General features: G+C 32.3%; 1 protein-coding gene across 2 annotated transcripts in view; it reads left to right on the top strand.

The window, feature by feature from the left end:
• Positions 1-13,281, top strand: part of LOC130442811 (uncharacterized) — a 66,904-nt gene extending 53,623 nt beyond the window's left edge. Inside the window, exons 6-8 of one of the 2 annotated variants that reach the window (XM_056777169.1) lie at positions 3,510-3,657; positions 3,770-5,946; positions 6,005-7,720. In XM_056777169.1, coding sequence (XP_056633147.1) covers positions 3,510-3,657; positions 3,770-5,946; positions 6,005-6,025 — 2,346 coding nt within the window. In that variant the 3' untranslated portion in view covers positions 6,026-7,720. Of the gene's footprint in view, positions 1-3,509; positions 3,658-3,769 lie in introns of both variants that reach the window. The other variant, XM_056777168.1, reaches the window with a different exon arrangement.
• The last annotated feature ends 1,223 nt before the right edge of the window (positions 13,282-14,504 follow it).

The following is a 14,504-nucleotide window of genomic DNA, read 5'->3' as shown; positions in this document are numbered from 1 at the left end:
CATTTTTCGTCGCTAATATTGCTCGTTCACTCAGTCAATTATGGTTATTGAACTGATGCGCTATATCTGGGAAAACCACGCTGAATAAGCTCCTCTTTTGAGTCTATGAAGTGGCAGAAATCTGTGAGAAATGTGATGAATCAGGTCGAGGTGTCCACTTTACACCGCAGTAAAGAAAGTTCTCACTCACAAAGATAGAAGGAAGCACTCTTTGTCTGAGGTATCGATCAATATAGAGAATGGAATGACATATAGTTTGGTTGTCAAATGTTACATATTATGGTTGCGTTCAGAAATTTTATTTATGGCAAAACCTGTGTTCAAGTGTGTAGCTTTAATCCAAGAAGGACTTGGTTAGCGAGCTGTTGTTAGACAACAGCGTTATGGGAAAACTGGATCCTTTCATAGACGACCTGAAACAAGCAGAAGGTGATTTACAACCACTCGTGATGACGCTTCATTGTGTCAACAACATTAAGAAATCGTCAACTTAAAAAGCCCTTCAAGTGCAACAACAGCTCCGTGGGGAGTGAATTTTAGTCAGTGGATAGTACGACGAAGGCTACAGAAAAATAACCTGAACCCCAAAACGCCGACTCATCGGCAAGCATGCCTGCGGTTTGCACAGGATCATCTGAAGTTGGGAAGCAACTATACATGTAGAATTGAAAGATTGAATTTGGAGCAATTTAATGCAACATTAACACAAACAGTTTGTCATACATTAGAATGCAAATTTTTTCTGAATATATGATGATTTAGTTAGATTTATTATGAAGTTTGATATGGTAATAGTTATTCATTCTAAAACCTGATGTTTAACACACAATTTGAAAAAAGTTTTTCATCATATTTTCAATATTTGTGCCAAAATAATAAATGAAATGTATGCTAGATGTTGGGTAGTATTTTGATGACACGCAAAATATCTAATTCCAGTCAATTACACAATATAACAATTAATGTAACGTAACATTTAATCCGTTTGAAATACCGAGGAAAATGTAAAAATACTTTGGATTTGGAAAACATGAAATCGTGCAAAGTTGATAGCTTGTTTTAATTGATTCCAACTAGTCTACAGACAAACTAAATTTAAAAGGATAATTAAAAATAGTGTTGTTAAGTAATGTACCTGGCCTAGAAGAGTATTTTTGTTTTCTATTTTCTCAAAAACAAATAGTGAAAACTTAACAAACAACTAACTGCAGACGTTACAGAATGCGGCTCGACATCCAGTCGAAAAAAATAAATAAATCAAGAGCCATTAGGAAACGTTTGAGTGAAAATTGACAAAATTAAATTTAACTGTTTGAACTAGTTGTTTGTCGTATCGGAATAGACCGAGACAACGCGGAAGGGAAGTTATATAAGAATTCATGCGGAGAGGTTCATTCCACGTCTAAATCATTTTGAACTATAATAAATTCCCTTTAAATAGAACAAAAAAAAGTTATATAACAATGGATGTGATGACAATACTTGGAATTGGTTTTATTTTATTTAAAATAGTTTTCGAGAAACTTGCAGTCATCTTTAACACCAAAAAGCTTTATCCACCACAACAACTTCTAATCCTCTATAAGGTCCAGATTCGCCCATATCATGAGTATTACTTGCACAGTTGGAACTCAACTCCCAAGCACACCATAAGGATGCTAGACTCAATACAGAAGAGAGCAAGTCGACCTATAGGCGATCCAAAGTTGACCACAAACTTGGACAGCTCAGAGCATAGAAGAAATGTCGCAGATACTACCACAGCAAATGCTCTTCCGAGATATCCAACATAATCCTGCCTGGAACAGTTTTTGCAAGAGCTACTCGACAGGCAGACGTGGTTCAAGAACATCGAGTTCATCTGCAGACTCTCAGAACTTCAATTTATTGGGGCTCATGTCTTTGGAGCCTGTGGAATCGGCTCTCAAGGCACGTAATTCCCAAACACCACAAACTACAGATGTTCAAGATCAATAACCACAGGAATATCCACACAGCAGGCACCAGTCGAGTGTGAAAGGGTCTTATGCTTGCCTTTGACAAAAAAAAATCCCTCTGAAACGTTTCACGCCGTCACGTGACGATAAATAACACTGGCGTTCTGTAAAAGTTGAATCATCTCGAATCAGTTCTTGTGAAGTTAATATTAAGCGTAAAAATTGATGGATTCTTTTGCAAAAGTTGTAAAGTGACGATGTGGAAAAGTAAGTCATTTATTATACCGAGAGTTCTTCATAAATGTTTGAAAAAGTGTAGAAATAAGAAAAAAAGAGGTTAATATTTGCTAGATTTACTATTGACACTAAATACCGATTCATAAACTTTCGTATTATCGTTGACGTTGACATAAGACCATTCATAGTTGCCGTTTGTCGTTGCCGTCTGCCATTGGTGACTTTCATAAACGAATTTTATTTTTTCCCTTCGGTGGTTCGTAGCAACTTTCGTAGTTTTAGAAAAGAGCCAATCACATACGTTTGCGTTTGTCACGTGATTTTGATCTATGACGTTAAAGCGTGGACAAAATTATCACGAATAGGGTGTAGACTAAAGCTTTCGCACGTCGCCTGTTAATTTAGTCACCACTGTTAAATATTTTGCTTATCAACTCTTCTTTCAGCTTTGCAAACAAAAAATAGTCAGACGGGGCTAGATTAGGGCTATATCGTGGACGTTTAATCTTCGTGAAGACACATTCGTGTCCAGTGGCCTTGTAAAGCGAAGCAGCGTAAATTGGAGCAAGCGTTGATTTTCCACGCCTTTTTACGATAATTCTACAACGCCTCTGCTGTACTAAGTGAGCCAGTCAAAAAGATATTATCGCAGTGTCAAAATATTGTAGCCATTACTTTTTTGGCACTCCTATGATCGTAATGGTACTCATCCCCACCAAAACAACTTTGAAACCAATTTGAAATTGTTTAAAATGATGGATACAAGGCTCCATTCTTTTTTTGATTTGTATTGGTCTTTTTCAAAAATTTTATAACATCATGAAACTCAATTTTAGACATTCCTCAAAACAACTTGAGCTTCGAGCGCTCCTATGATAAAATTATCGATCGACATAGCAAGTTGAAGCTTTGTCTGAGCTTGTTGAGACTTATCACTGACTCGTGCAAATTTTTACAAACGTACTTTCTCTACTATATGAGGCCAACAACTCATGGACCGTGCTACACGCGTTTCGAGTTAAGTTTAGGCTACTTTGTGTGTAACTTTGATATATGTAAATTGTTATGAACTGTTTATAACAGTATAAAATCGTCATTTTTGTTCGTTTGACAAAAATAGAATGTCAAATGATGATTAGTTGTTTACTTGTGTGCATTTAATATAAATAAATCTTTTCAATTCAACATCATCATAAGATTCTTTTGAAGACATCAAACAGGAGCGTGTATATACATTTCCTTTCCAAAATTTTCACATAACTTAACTTTTCATTTCGTCAGAACATCGTTTTAATTCGTTCTCGATTCATAAAAAAAAATTACTTATTGTTGCAGACGGAATCGACTAGTCCGAACAACGAAGAAGCAACCAGTCAAGATTTAAGTGGTGGAGAAACAAATAATGTTTCTGATTACAATGGCCATAACGTTTTTAACATGGTATACCCAGGGTATTACTTAAATGGAGTATGTCCGCCTCAAGGTATGTCTGTATCAAAATTAGATTTATACTACAATATCTTAAACTGTTTTATAATTTATGGAATGTACTAAAAAATTTTTAATTTATATCGAATTCACTTTATTTGTTTCAGAAGTGGAGGTAGGCGATTATCCTACTGAACAAACTAGAAAAATAAAGAAACGCAGACGTCGAAAGACTTCGAGGTCTCAAAACAATACTCAAGGGAGCACCGAATGTAGTGATGAAGATGAAGAAATTAACGACGACGAAAAATCACCAACAACCGTCCCCATTTCGAACGCCACTGAGTGTACGAAAGCAGAAGAAAGCTGCAAAATCAATGAAGATGTAATAGAAAAAGTTGAAAATGAGGAAAAAACAATTTCGTCAATTGAAACCGCTTCTACAGACGAAGTAAAAAGTACTGCGGAAGCACAGAAATCTTTAAAATATGATTTAAAACCTGATGCCGAGGAATTTGTTCCTCGAGCTTTTAGAACACCAGAAATACCTCTCAGTCCTGTACAGTTTATTAAAGTACCTCCCAACTTTGTTCCTATACCAGTAGTACCATTTAATGGTCAAGTAAATCCTTCATTTATACCTCCAGGAGGGATACCAATCAACTTTATACCTCCGGATCCAAAGATATTTCCTAATTTTATCAATTTCGTCTCTTCTCCACCTAAAAACGAAGAAAACACTGGTAAACAGCAAGAAAATAAAAAAGTTACTACGCATGAACAAAATAAAAATGTCTGTCATACGGTATCTAACACTGCCAAATGCGATACTAACCTACAAACAGAAAAACTTGCGGAAAAAGTTATCACAAACAGCAAAACTATCGACATTGCTACAGTTGTTTCTAAATTAGAAGAAGCAGCTAAAGAACAAGAAAATAAGGAAGAGAATACCACTAAGATCGATGCCGAACAAAGTCCTAAGAAAAGACCGTTTAGAAACAATCAAAAATATAAGAATAGTTTTAAACGAAATTTTTATATCAGCTCAAGAAATTCACCACAAAATGGTGATACGCATGTCACAGAATCCAATGAAATCAAACATATCCACCAAGAAGGCCAAAATGAATTCCAAATTGAAGAAAAGTTTATAAAAAATAGTCCTGAACGATTTAGAAGAAACTGGAAGGCTCATTCTAATACCAATCCCAAATGGCAGCAAAAAAGTCCTAAACAAAACCCAAAACAAATGGAAGATATTAAAAATGCTGCAACAACTAACAGAATCAATAATTCACAATTAGAATCGCCAAAACTTGTACAAACATCTCCAAAAACTAGTCAACCAAAACTTCCAGACCAATGGATTTCAGTATCGAGTCGAAAGAAACGTAAAACTAAGAACCTAGAAGAAAACGATGTGACTTTTGATGATACTACACCTATAGAAGAAGATAAAGATGATCAATTCGAAAGTTACGACGTCAATTTACTAGTCGATGTAATTCCTCCAAGTAAAATGGAAGAAGAAACATTAACCGTTGAAATAACCGAAGAAAAAATAGAAGAAATCATTAACAACATAGCACAAACAGAATCTGACAATATTCAAAACAATTGTCTAACGTCAGATGTAAAATTAGTTACGGAAATCGAAAACGAAATGATTGTTAAAGAAGATATCGAGAAAAAAGAAGAAGTAACTACCGTTGTTTCTTCTGATATTATAGAAGAAATTGAAGTTACTGAAGATAATAATATTACGAAGAAAAAATCGAAAAAAAATTCTCAAAAACCAGTAACGAAGAAAGTGATAATTACAGATATAGATTTGTCTGATAAATTTGATATACCGAAGACACCAATAAAGAAGATCGTTAAAAAAGTGGATAAACAACTTCAGAATGTAGAAGTAATTGGAGTAGAAGAAGATTGTGAAGAAATTGAAGCACCCGTTAAGACTGAAGTAATTGAACAAGTGGAAGTAAAGAAAGGCAAAAAGAAAAAGAAAAAACCTTCAAAAGCAGTCATCGCTTCCAGTTTATCCAGTTCGACGAGTACGTTACCTGTTACTGAAGATGCTTACGATATTTTATTAGATACTCATTTGGCAGTCGAAACAGGCAAAACTAACGACGAAATATCGATGGAGCTAAATAAATTGATCCAAAAAGGAATGTACAGTAACTTGGAGGAAAAGATGAAGTCACTTAATATAACTGAGGGAGATGGTTTCTTCAAGTCGATATTCAGCAAGATACCGTTAAGTGAGAAGGCGGAAGCGACTGGTTTCTTGAAATCGCCCGATTTTACGAAAATCCCTCTGTTCAAAGCAGATCCGGTAAGTGACGAACAATCTTTAGAAAGTAAACAAACTAATGACCAATTAAATGCTTCAGACTCGCCGGAGGTTTTTCTAGAACATCCAGATCGACGTGAAGAAGAGACCCAAGATATACCTGAAGAACCGAAAAGTCTCTATCCCATCACTGAGGCTGTGAAAGAATGGATGTGTCGAACGAGGGAAACAACTCCCGATGTCGAAATTTTCAAAAATCCATCGATCATTTATAAAGAATTTTGTGATTCGAAGAACAGTGATACTGAAATAGTTTTAAACGTACTTTCTGACGAACAAAGTGTTAGTGTCGAAGAAGACGATGAAGAAATTACACTTTTTACTAGTAAAGACGCTAATTCCAGTGACGAAAATACCGAGGATTTTCTGGAATATTGGGAGGACTTAAAAACTGACGATCAGATATCGGTAAAATCTAACGACGATGTTAATAAAATAGACGACGAAGACGAATTGGAAGTTTATGAAAGTAAATACGGAAAAAATGAGGATTTCTTGAATTTACAACAAGAAATCAGACAAAAATCGAATATTTCTATTCCGAAACGTAACGATTTACCTCACAGAGCGGTATGTTGTAATATTATGTAATAATTTTTTTATTATCATTAGTTATTGCTGTTTAAACGCTACAAAATGATCAACTGAAGGTACTAAGTCAATTGAAATGTTTGAAATATTGAAAAAAAATCAAAATTTCTCATTTATCATTAAGAAAACAATAATTTTGCTACAAAAAAATTTTTTCACATACGTACTTCAATTTTAACAATATATTAAAGAATTATTGGTTTATTATAAACTGAAAACCTTTTAAATATCTAAATCATTAACTAAAACGACGATAGAAAAGTTTTTTACAATGTATATCAGCTCAACAGGCCTGCCTGGTTCGCGACTTCGAGATCTTTCACTCATTTTTCGTGCTTTTTGCCTGTTCTTCACTGCTAATATTCTCAAACCTCTTCGTTCCTTATTAAACTATTTGTTTGTCGGCCTTCCTCTTCTATTTTGTCCATTTTCTGTCTATGTGGCACTCAGCTTCGAGTTCTTTCAATCTTTCGTTCCTTTTTTCTGTTTTTAGCCTGTTCCTCACTCCCACTGTTCTCAAATCTCTTCTTACTTTCCCCAACTACTTTTTCCCTGGTCTTCCTCTTCTTTTTCCTCACAATTTTTACATTTTTACCCAATTATCAGGCCTATCTGGCCCTCGGATTCGCGATCTTTCACTCTTTTCCTTTTTTTGTATTTGTTGCCTCCTTTTCACTCCCACTGTTCTCAAATCTCTCCTAAAATTCTTCAACCATTTCTTCCTCTTCTCTTTTTCCATCTTCTCCACCTTTTAATATTTGTTTTACCCATCCAAATTGTACCTACATGTCCCAACCATCTTGCTCTCTGTGCTTCAATTATATGGGTTATACTTGAGGGTTTGTCTTTTTCTGTAAACTGTAAACATCTTTTTTATCCCTCAATCCAATATAAATACACTTGAAAAATGTTTATTTGTAATAAAGGAATTTTCACATAACCTAAAATTCATACTCGTAAAAAGACATTTTAAACAATTCTTTACTTTCATCATGTATGGTCTTTGTATATTTAGATACTTTACTTGAGTATATATCTCCCATAATGTACAAATCATGGTAACACTGCAGAAAATGTCACTTAAAAGTTACATGTGACGTGATTTGATGTACGGTATAATAGAGGTCACTGAAAAAACTGTAAAAAATAGCTAAACTAAGAAAAATATAGAAATTTTTCAGTTTCTATTGTGATATTTAAAAAAAAATTGAAAATATTCAGTTAGTCTTGTTGTTTTAGTCTCTTTAGTCAAATAAATATTACGCTAATTTGGCGTTTTCGCAGAATCCATTTATCGAAATCCCCCTGAAAATAGTACTTCCGCTTTTACTATTAATAGAATAGATTGACTTCCGTTTAATCTATTTCGCAGTTATCTGCTAATTCAGATAATCGAGATTAACCGCCTTCCACTCACTAAAATGGAGGAATCAAAAAGATGGTGGACCATAAAATGGAACCGTTTTGCGGTCTGCTTAACAACATCATGAGACTTCCCTATTATCGAATGAATATTATTTTTGACTTTTTTCTTAGTGTACGTCCTTAACGTCTTCAATCAAGCCCCAATCTTATAAATCCCTCAAAATAATTAATTGAATTAATTCATAAATCCACTACAAAAAGTCGAATCAATCCGATTATTAGAAGGATTAATATTTTTATTATAATTATCAACCTGGCAGAAACGAAAATGGTTTTGTATGACATTGTGGACAAAAATCACAAATGTGCACCTATTATTCTGAAATACCTCGTATCTTTATGCTTATTTCAATTCAAAAACTGTAAATTATACTAATTTCAATGATTTTCATCTGGTTAAAAAAAACCTAAATAATAATTTGTGAGTTAACAACAGATCAGATAAAGATCTGTTGAATTTCAAATGCTAACTAACCATGTAACTGCAGACTGGATTATTTCATCACATCGCTAAATTTAAAAAAAAATAATCACATCGTTATATTCCAGCTGTTACTATTTTAACTACTGAACCTTTCCATCTCTATTAATTATAAGAACTAGTGTAAATTGGACTGATAATTTTAATTAGTACCTTTAGTTTCATATTTAATCATTGTTTGGCGAAATAAACAGCAACTTTTAATAGGTGTTTGACGAATAGATATTATACAGTACTTAACATAAAAACTTTCGTCTCATACCTACCTACATTTTTTTGTACCTTTCCATGTGTATATATCATTTGTTGATCATTCACACCTTATATTAGAATAATTATGCAATAATCAGGTATCTAAACCTATTGACCAGTTGATAATTTGGTTGAAATATATAAACTTCAATGTATATTTTAGTATATTGTTGAAATAATATTAATTGGAGTGCACATAAAAATATAATACACGATTCGTTTATACATACAATGTTGCAAATTTCAAACGGTCTGTTTGAATATTATGACGCCGAATGGATGAAATCTTTGAAAAACATTTATTTATATATTTACATTGGAGTCATATAAATAGTATTTATTAAATTTTTACTAAGATTTTCTTCAAAAAATGACGAAATTTTTGTTTAAAATTGGATTGAATTGAAATTTGCTCTATTATACATTAAAAATTGTTATTTATAGGACTTTTCGGAAACTATAACCTCAGTTTAGATAAATAACCTTTCAGTTGTTGCGGATCCCAGAACGAGATTTAGATCACAGTTTCCGAACGTCACGTTCAATTTTCGGTGGAAATTTCAAATTTAAAACATGATCTACAAGTTCTGTACGAAGTTTGCACTAAAGTATGAAAATCGCAAACCTCAGTAACCTATCAATGACGTTGCTCGTGAGAATTAATAGTAGACAGCCATTTTTAAGTTCAAACAACCATAGACAAATGAGAGAACCCTGATCGCATTTACCCACCAGTCTATACCAGAACTTTTCCTCAAATCATAGGATGGCTCATTCTTTAATCTGACGGCTATTATTATAGTGTTTAAAAAAATCGCCATTTTGAAATACTCAAACACGTCAGATTAAGATATACCAAGTTCACCCAAACTATGAACGCGATCCGCTAGTTACCGAACGTGATTTAACACGATCATAGTTTCCGAAAACGTCATTATATAGTACATAAATTTCTACCAAACAGATGCTCAGGTATTTGTAAATAATGACACATGTCATGGGTTAAAAATGACATTTTTAGATTTTAAAATCGATTTTCCAAAAGAATACACCAAGTTTTTTTCTGTAAATTGACCCCCTTTTAATGGTGGTTTGTTAGACTAAATCAACAAATTTTTTTCAAAGTAATTTCAAAAAATGAAATATATATAGGGTGGATAATATATCAAGTGCAATTTTATATTGTCAAATGATATAATTCTGTTTTTGATAATGTTAGTGATTTCTGTATTGTTAAAGTAAATTGTCTCATTCAATAAAAGATAAAAAACGTTTTCAAAGATGTTAAATCCTGACTATTTGGTGGTTAAGAAATGGGTACGTTATAACCAGTCGAAATATCAGATCAAATGTTACCAAATTTCGAAAATTATTTGCAGGATGCTCCAATTCTTCAGTGGAAACTAATAATTTCAATGGTTGGCAGTTTTTTTTAAATATTTTTTTGTTACCAATTATGATCCCCAAAATTTTATATCTAGTCCCTAATTTTTTTATATTTTGGATGACTTGAATGTTCTTCAGTCCATACTATAAAATTGTGATTTGTATGACCTAAAGTGGCTCTTTTTATATTTGGTCATGATTTTTTTTCTAATCAAAATGAACAAAATTGATATTAAGCTTTATTTTTCACCTTTAATTCCCGAGTTTTGTTGTGCGAATCTTTAAAATTAACTTTGAATTAACTACATAATGTATATACCCATCAAAATATGTACCTAATTTCACGGATTTTACTGCATCTAACTAGAACTAGACAAAAATAAAAAAGTGTTTACAGACGTCTCAATATATTATCCACCCTGTCTAGAAACCAAAAAAAAAAAATTAATTGATGGGATGATTAGATGATTCCGTTAATGGCGACATACTGTTATTGGTAAAATGCTCAAAATGTTATTGAGTTGTTGAGATATATTGATGAAAATGTTTTAATAACGAATGTCATTTCGGAGACTGAATGTTCTCATATTTCTTTAAACGGAACAGCCAAAGAAAACTTTAGGCTGATCTCTTGATATTTAAAATCCTTATTGTAAAAATTAGTTGAAATAATTCTGTTGAAAAAGTAATTCTAATCCAAAATCCAAAAAAATCATATTTCAAATATTTAAACAGTTCGGACGTTAAAGCTGTTTTTTGTATGGTAGAATTTGGGAATATAAAGTATAACAAAAGCACCTTGAAATTATTATTATAACAAACATTGAGCTCCCTATAATTTCGTTGTAATCTGCACGCCACTGTGTTAATAGAACTTTACTAAACTTCAATTGCAAACAAAAGATTTTTAAATAAAATAACGGAGATATTTTTTGCATTTTTATATTTATTTAAACAAATTTCTATATTAGAAATCGTACTTATTACTGACCTGTCTACAAATATTGTTACAATTAGGCTGCTCCCTGATCTATTGGTATCGTTTCCAGCATTTACCCCAATGCAGATTGGATACCGCGTAAAAAAGCTCCCTATGATATCTGTATGAATTTACATAAAATGTTTAGAACTGCTTTTACCGTGAAAGCAACATGTCTTCCAGCAGCGAAGATAAAGTTATAACGATGTTTGTTTATTTGCAATTGAAAAGAATTTTGTAGTTGGGCACCTAAGGAATTATCTCTAGATGATAAAAATTTTAACTCTAAGTTCAGAATAACCTCTATTTTAACATTATTTAATGCAAAAAATGCGAAATAATGTTAAATATTCCGCATCTACTCAATCAGGTGATGCAGTGTCTCGACTGATATGGTATACAGGCACAGGGAGAGCAAATCGTACCTAAAACGAATCCTACCGACCAATCCGAAAGTTTCTATTTGATAACATAGCGTCCATATGTATGCGGTACAGACTAGGGATGTTCATACAAAAAAAGTATCGATATTTTTCTCGATATAGTATATCGATATTTTCGATATATCGTAAATGATTGCCAGCCGTTTTAACATGTTTTTGACATAGCTTGCATTTGACAGTTATCACGTTAATTTTTTCGAATATTCCCAAACAATACTTTTTTTTTGTTAGGTCGAAAAGAATCGTAGTTTCCGATAAAAAAAGAACAGTGCAAAAACCAGAAGAAAAACAGTCAAAAAAATAATGAAATAAATCCATCTATATTAATCGACTATGCCCCATCTCTAATACTTTTGAAATTAAAAACAATGGTCAATTTACCACATAATATCAGCACTTTAAAATCACGTTATACCTCGTTTTTGAATCTTAAACTGTAGTAAACAAAACAGATAACAGTTGTCACAGCTTCATGCGCGCAAAAGATGCGCAGTACTAACTGAAGCGCTCGGAGGAGAGAGAGAACGATACACTATTTGTTTCACTTTAGGAACTGTCCATATAGAAGTATTACATATATGAAACATCGGATGAAAAATATCGATAAATATATATCGATGCTAGATGATATCGGATTGATGCGATATATCGCGAACAAATATCGATATGAGGCTGCCAGTTCGGTAAAAAACTGTACTTGCTAATGAGGGAGCAGCTTTACTCAAAAACACCCTTTATAAACATTATGTATTACTTTTTCGCAAATGTCCTGTATTTTGTATCTATCAATAAATGGACTTTTCAACTAATTTTTTTAAAACACTTTGAACTTTTCTAATTATATGAATTATCGAATATGCGATATACGATTTTGTATAGTTAATTGTTTTAAATTTTGTTTTTTTTATCGTTGAAACCGTTACTATTATAATATTTCTAAAAAGGTGGGGGTCATCACCTTTTTAATTATATAGTGATGCCACATCTGTATAATTAAGTTGGAAACGTATGATTTTTATTTTATTTTAAAATAATTCACTATAGGTGCCAAGCTTAATTATCATGTTTACTTGCATTAGAATGTGTATTTTCCCCGAATTTCATATATACTGCCAATTACTTTGAATTCTAAGTTAAACTAAGTCCTAGTACTAATTAATACTAAAGTATCCTTTGTGGAAGTATTTAATCCAAATTGTAGTGTCGAAAATTATCAAAAAAAAACTAAAGCTAGTCTCGAAATCAGTTATAAAATAAATATTTATTAAATTTAATTAGCTATAATTTTAATTTCGAAAACTAGATTATGTAAATGATTCTGTAGATTAGATAATCAATTAAATAAGTAGAAATTTAGCCTGAAATTTTAATATAACTTTTTTCAAAAAATTTTTTCTTTTGTCGATTGGCAATATATAAGAGATTTAGCCTCGTTTTTTGAAAAAAGCTGTGTGTTTTTGAAAGACGAATGCATGTTCCCCAAAAATATATCAAAAGTGGCTTAACGCACGTCTATGACAATATATTGTTACAAAGGGGAAATATAAATTAATTTTTATTAAAAATTAAGTTTAAGTGAACTGACGTTAAAGTATGTAAGTTTCTAAATAATTTTATTCGTTTTTTTTCTCTTGTTGTTCAGATATGTATATGTATAGATTTTTGGTTGTTCTTATATCAATTAAGTTTTGTTGATAAATGGTTGGTTATTTTTTTGAGATTTGTGCCTTTGCGATATTTGTAAAATAAATAAAAATTCACCAGAACTGTAGTTTTACCATTCAAAACCTTTTAATAACCTTAATTACTAAGCGGTATGGGACCTAAAGGGTTATCATTATTAAGTAAACTGTACTACGTAAGTTATAAACAAAATCTGGGAAACAATTATTTTTCAATATCTTGACAATAAATTTTTATCTATCACAAAATACAAAAACAAATGATATTTTACAACTAAATTGTTGATTTTAAGACACTTATTCTTCTTTTTCGGAAACTATGATCCTTGATCACATAGATCAGCCTATTGCGGATCTTGAATCAGTCGTGATTTTCCAAGTTTCCGAAGACGCGTTCCACATTCAATGTATATTCAAAATTTAGAACTTAATCTACAAAAACTTTTGATTACTTCAATGTGATGCGTTAAATCTACCATTTTCCAAACGTTATCTGAATTACTTTTCAAATATTTCGATCATGATTGGGTAACTCGATCATAGTTTCCGAAATGTCATAAACAGATTGCAAATCAAGTGTATTGCTGTATATGCAACCAACAATACAATATCAATATAAACAACTCAACATGCCTGAGACATAAAGTTGAAGTCGCTCTACTGGTTCCCTTCATCAATTATCGGTTTACGGCTGCTTCAAGCCAATTCTCTTTTCCGATTCTTTCTAAACCATCTCTATTTGCTTGTATTTATTTTTTCCTGGACGTTCTATTTTCCTTTTTGCCCTATCTCCTCCTCTTTTCACCCAATTATCTTCCATTCTGGCTATACACCCTATCCCAAGGAGTCTTTTTACTCTGACCACATAACGCATCTCAGCATAACCATGCAATAATTTGTTCTCTGCGTTCTTCTTTTTAACTTGATTCATCTCAAAATACTCCTTAAAACTTTTCTCTCCCATATGTTTATAGTTTTCTTCTTTTTTGTTCATGATCCAGCACACGTCACCATAAAGCACCGTTGGTTGTATAAGTGTCCTTGTAAATGCGTAACTTGGCGGTTCTTAAAATATTTTAATAACCCTCCTTGGGCTCCAAACGTTTCGTTCCCTTTCACTAGTCTTTTGTAGATTTCCCTAGTTATACCTCCCTAGTTTGTCATTGTTACCTCCAAGTATTCGGACTCGTGGACTGGATCAAATCTATACTTCTTAGTTTTCTCATCACTTTTGATTGGTTTAAGTTATTCAGATCTCTTCCCATCTATATATGTTTGGTCTTTTATTCATTTATGTGTGG

Source organism: Diorhabda sublineata, chromosome 4 (genome assembly GCF_026230105.1).
Source record: "Diorhabda sublineata isolate icDioSubl1.1 chromosome 4, icDioSubl1.1, whole genome shotgun sequence".
NCBI classification, from domain to species: domain Eukaryota; kingdom Metazoa; phylum Arthropoda; class Insecta; order Coleoptera; family Chrysomelidae; genus Diorhabda; species Diorhabda sublineata.
The sequence above is the reverse complement of the archived record's forward strand: the minus strand, read 5'-3'. Positions and strand labels throughout refer to the sequence as shown.